This window comes from Stegastes partitus, unplaced genomic scaffold, assembly GCF_000690725.1.
Source record: "Stegastes partitus isolate 25-593 unplaced genomic scaffold, Stegastes_partitus-1.0.2 Scaffold1529, whole genome shotgun sequence".
Taxonomy (NCBI): domain Eukaryota; kingdom Metazoa; phylum Chordata; class Actinopteri; family Pomacentridae; genus Stegastes; species Stegastes partitus.
In genome coordinates this window covers 210666-215627 of record NW_007579260.1, presented here as the reverse complement: position 1 = coordinate 215627, position 4962 = coordinate 210666, and the positions used below count along the sequence as shown (strand labels likewise).

General features: G+C 45.3%; 3 protein-coding genes across 4 annotated transcripts in view; 1 reads left to right on the top strand and 2 right to left on the bottom strand.

The window, feature by feature from the left end:
• zdbf2 (zinc finger, DBF-type containing 2) overlaps window positions 1-467 on the bottom strand; it is a 9368-nt gene extending 8901 nt beyond the window's left edge. The window contains exon 1 of the mRNA XM_008300374.1: window positions 371-467. Coding sequence (XP_008298596.1) covers window positions 371-467 — 97 coding nt within the window. The remainder of the gene's footprint in view (window positions 1-370) is intronic.
• Window positions 7-4962, top strand: part of arl11 (ADP-ribosylation factor-like 11) — an 11299-nt gene continuing 6343 nt past the window's right edge. Inside the window, exon 1 of one of the 2 annotated variants that reach the window (XM_008300359.1) lies at window positions 7-214. Coding sequence is in view for 1 of the 2 variants with exons in the window: in XM_008300356.1 (XP_008298578.1) it covers window positions 1726-1758 (33 nt within the window). In the remaining variant the exon portion in view is untranslated. Of the gene's footprint in view, window positions 215-1603; window positions 1759-4962 lie in introns of those variants that run through there. The other variant, XM_008300356.1, reaches the window with a different exon arrangement.
• Window positions 4424-4962, bottom strand: part of eef1b2 (eukaryotic translation elongation factor 1 beta 2) — a gene marked incomplete at its 5' end in the record, with an annotated part of 1577 nt that continues 1038 nt past the window's right edge. The window contains 2 exons of the mRNA XM_008300362.1: window positions 4424-4554; window positions 4643-4710. Coding sequence (XP_008298584.1) covers window positions 4468-4554; window positions 4643-4710 — 155 coding nt within the window. The remainder of the gene's footprint in view (window positions 4555-4642; window positions 4711-4962) is intronic.

Genomic DNA, 4962 nt, shown 5'->3' with positions numbered 1-4962 from the left:
ACAGGACTGTGTTCAGACATGTGACACGTATCAACCTGAGGAGTTAGCCTGTTAGCACCATGTGGCTCCATGCTAACAGCAAGAAGCTTCTTCATGTCAAACGGAAATAAAATAAACTAATTAAACTCCAACGGAGGCCCAACAGTAGCCGAACAGAAGCCGAACCTCCCGGCAGCTCTTTCACCTGTCCCAGAACCGCTACGGCTCCCTGTCGGTGAGTTTTAATGTTTAAACTCCGCTCAGCCTGCAGCCTGCCGGCTAACTGTTAGCCACGTTAGCTCAGCGCGGAGCCAAGATGGCGGCACCGGCACGGAGCCGTGGCGGAGCTCTGCTGTTCTGAACGGGTTCTACTGTTCCCTACGGGTTCTACCGTTGTGCTGCACTGACCCCTCGATGTAGCTGCGCTCCGACATGAAGTCGTTCAGCACTTTGAGGCCGGAGGCTGATTTCAGGTCGCCGAAGCCCATCTTGATGATGAAGGAGCCGCCGGAGGAGGAAGGAGAAGGAGGGAGGAGGCGGGAGGAGCGGCCTTTATAGCCGGAGACAGACTCCTCCTCAGCGGGCACCGCTCCTCCTTCAGCCCGCTGACCCGGAGGAGGCGGAGGTCTTCATCAAAGAGCTTTATTTAAACTAGTCTGGGACACAACAGGAGTCACCAGAGAAGAGCCGCGGAGCTCCTCAGGGCGACTGGACCTGATGTCAGCAGCTTCAAACACATTCACAGTTAGATTCTGAGACACGATGTAAAAATCAGAACAAAACTAAATTAATTAGGAGATAAAACCCATTTGAAATAAAACAAAACATCAATATTAAAATCCTGATTTTGAGAGAAAATGTAAAATAATTCAACAGAATTAAAGTTTTGAGGAGAAAAGAGTTTAAGATGAAGTTAAATTCAGGTGTTAAAACACAAAATATGAGAAGAAATCAAATAATTAGTAAAATATTAATAATTCGAGATAAAGTTTTATTTTTATTTTGGTTACAAACTATAATCCTGATAAAAATGTGCAGATTAAAGTGAAACTCAAACATTTAGATTGAGTTCATCTGTTAACATTTAAGAAAAAGCTTGAATTCAGATATTAAAAATCAAAATTATGACTTAAAAATAAAATTGATCCAAAAAACTCCAATAGTTTAAGATAAACTGTAAAAAAAAAAACCACAAAATAGTTGAAAGTTTGAAATTTAGATTTTGAAATGATAAAAGGTCCACATGATAAGAAAAAACAAACTAAATCATGAGATAAGATGTTCAGATGGGTAAAACTGTGGTGTGACTTTACAGTTTTAAACTCCTCAATTTGTCTAAATATCTGCTGTAAAGGCGATCGGAGGATGACGTCATCGTTATTACTGGAGGTGATCAATAACCTCCAAACAGGAACTTTAGCTCCAGTTCATTTTTCTGAGTCTCTGCTAAAACTCAAGCTGCTTCTTCGTCCAGCGTCTCAGTGGAATCAGGTGTGTTTGGGTTCAGGCAGCAAAGAATGCAGTCAGACCTGCCACACAGTCACATGACCTGCCCTCACTGGATGCTGCTCTCTGATTGGCCGCCGGCATGAATGAACCTGAACACACCTGAGAGATGTTAGAGAGCCGAGCTTCAGTCAGCTGCTCTCAAAGGTTTCATGACACTGCTCTTTATGAGAACACATGAAGGAAAACAGCTCGCAGGGTTGAAGAAGAAGAAACATTTCACAGGATAAAAGAAGAGTGATGGGTCAGGCTCGCTCCTCCAACTGTCCTCAGGTAAATCACGGACTCACCTGACAGACAGGTGACCTGTATGTCTCACTGTTTTTTAAATGTTATTTTCAACAACCAGAATAAAATCAGCAGCGTTCTCTGTTCATAAACCAGCTTCAGTCTCCGAGTCGGCTGCATGTTGAACACAGCAGATGTAATGTTTTAGCTTCTGTTCTCTCCTGAGGTTGCACATGTTACCCATGGTGTGTTACAGGTGTGTTACAGGTGTGTTACCGGTGTGTNCTGCAGGAAGCGCTCCAGCAGGGTTAGTTTGCTTCTGCTGCTGGCTGAGGAGATGGTGCTGGAGCCTCTTGAGGATGACCGGACCGAATCCAGGTGTTTAAGACTGGACAGGTGCTGAGACAAACATTACTGGGTTACTTCTGGCTCAGCAGCTCAGGTCACATGACTACAGGTGGGATTCAGGTGTTTGTACCTGGTCCAGGCTGCTGTACAGGACTCTGCAGTATCCACAGTAACCCTGTCTGCTGGGCTGACATCTGGATGGACCTGGCTGGGACTCCGCCCACATCCTGTGAGACAGAGAACAAACTCTGATCACTGGCTCACCTGCCTCCAGAGCTCACCTGTCTCATGCTGGTGTAGCACTGAGCTGTTCGCGTAGCTGCTAAACTTTAACTGTTGGTCACCAGTTAAAGCAAAAGAGGAAATTAACTCATTTTCTAAAAGTTCTTTAGAGATCAGTGTTCTTGTCTGATGTTCTCCAGCAGAACACCGTGCAGAGACCAAACCATTATTATCATTAATAATGGAAAACATAACGGATCATGTGAACGAACAAATACAACATGAAGGTCAGTGATTTTCTAAGATCAGGTCTGGGTGTGGTTGGTGGAGAGATGTGGACCCTCCGCGTTTAGAACGCTGTCCAGGTGGACTCACCTGCTGGTAGGCTCCGCCTTCCTCTGGTCATCTGACGAAAACACAGAGAGGAGGGTAAGTCAGAGAAATATAAAGTAAGTATTGAAATGGTTCGTTTTTACCTTCATCCGAGGAGTCTGACATCCTGACTGGAGATCTGAAACACACAAACATCCGTAACTGTGAACAATCGTCGTGCTGTCAGCACTTACAAATAAGATTTATTCTTCTGCTAATTAACAATAATTAAATGTTGTAACAGAACCTGACTGTAACCAAACGGTGCTTAAACACAGTAAATGTTCTTGACAGCACCTTTGTGTGGCGTTGAACCTAAAACACACCTGATCTGAAGTCTAACCTCGACACAAACACGCTCAGCACTCACCTGGCGGAGGTTCAGTCAGTGAAGTGTCTGTCCAATCAGGGCACGCCATGCTGTAACCAGCGGTAACCAGGTGAGGGGTTCAGGTGGAGGGTCCATGAGCCTGAAGAATAACAATCAGCCAGAAGTTATTGATCACAGACTTCCACCTATAATCAACAGTATCAATACACATAATAGGAACATGACTAAAACTAACTACATGAATGAAGCCGTTCTTCTCTTTGACAGCTGATCTGCACATGAACCCGAAAACATCCAGCATTAGTTTTATTATGTTAAATACTTTAAAACTAATGCAATTAAATCCAACATTATCTGACATATTAATTACATAATTAGTCTAATTAAATAAACGTGAGTTATGAATTAAAAACAACATTCAACAGTAAATATATGAATAAACTTGACTAAAATAAACATTAAAGAAGTGAACTAAACTACATTTAATCAGTTCTATAAGTTAACTCGACTAAACTGAACCTGATTAGTATAAACTCAGCTGGTTAAGGTAAACATTCCTGTTTACTGACGCCACCTGTACAAACAAACAACCGGCCAATCAGAGCGCCGCTCATCCTGCGCTGTGATTGGCTGCCGCTCGGCGCTGCGCTGTGATTGGCTGATTCTGTCTGAAACTAACGAGCATCAGATAGCCCGTTTTTAAACCGGCTCGCTAATCCCGAGCTAACTCCAGGTTAAACCGGACTAACCGTAACCATGGTGACGCCGCTGCTGACGTGGCGCCGCCGCTGCGGCCGCTGTTAGCATGCGGCTAGCCGCTAGCACACTGTTAGCCTGTTAGCTCCGCCGCGGCCGTACAGAGGAGCTGATTGGCTGGCTCGGGGCGAACACGCAGGTGTGTAGAGCTCGATGACGGGTTTGTTTACCTGCAGCTGTTTGTTGTTGTTTAGTTTCCTCGCAGATTAAAGTGTTGCTCCGCCGCGCGCTGATCAGCCGCTCTGTTTAGTTTCCGGTCTGATTCTTCTTCTGCTGCTGAATCTGTGGCAGACCAGCGGGGAGCTGCTGCCGCCACCAGGCCGCACAGAGAACTGCAGCAGCACATACCAGTATCTACAGTATGTGAAGTACTCAGCAGAAGTACAGCTCGAGATGCGACCTGTAATACCTGATCTGTAGCAGTCAGAAGGTCTGATTGAAATCAACACACTGACACTGTGCTGAAGGTCTGGATCTGCTTCAACAGTTTATTTTTCTGCCGTTATGTTCAGATTTGCTCCATCAGACTTCTTTAAAACATCACTGACGCAGCAACAAAATATTTCTAAACTCCTCCTAACGGAAACAGATAACTTCATAAAAACAGTGCAACAGAGGAGACCCGGCTACTTCTGTGGCGCCACCTGGAGGTCAAAGCTGAAATCAGAGAACCAGAGACAGTTTGGTGTGTGTTGAAGTGCTTTATTAAATGTGACGCTTTGTGTTCAGATCTTGTTGAAAGCTGCGACGTCCATCGACTGAACGAAATCCTCGAAGGCTGTGATGTGCTCCTCCAGGATGTCGGTGCCCACCTGAAACAGGAAACCACAGGTCAGCACCTCCACACACACTGGAAACACCAACACGTCCACAGGAACACCACAGTGGAAAACACGTCACCTTGTCGTCTTCGACCACGCAGCCGATCTGCAGCTTCTTGATGCCGTAGCCCACCGGGACCAGTTTAGCTGCAGGACGGAGAGCGTACAGATCAATCACGTGATTATTGATCAACACAGAAACCCACCTGAAGCTGCAGGTCAAAGGGTTCCATCAGTTTTTATCTGCAGAGCTTCAGATCATAAGATGGTCCATCAGACTTCAGTCGAAAGATGGTGAGTTAGATCATCATAGACTGCAGACACCTGATCAGTAATCGATCTGCACTAGTCAGACACCTGATCAGTTATCGATCAGCACTAGTCAGACACCTGATCAGT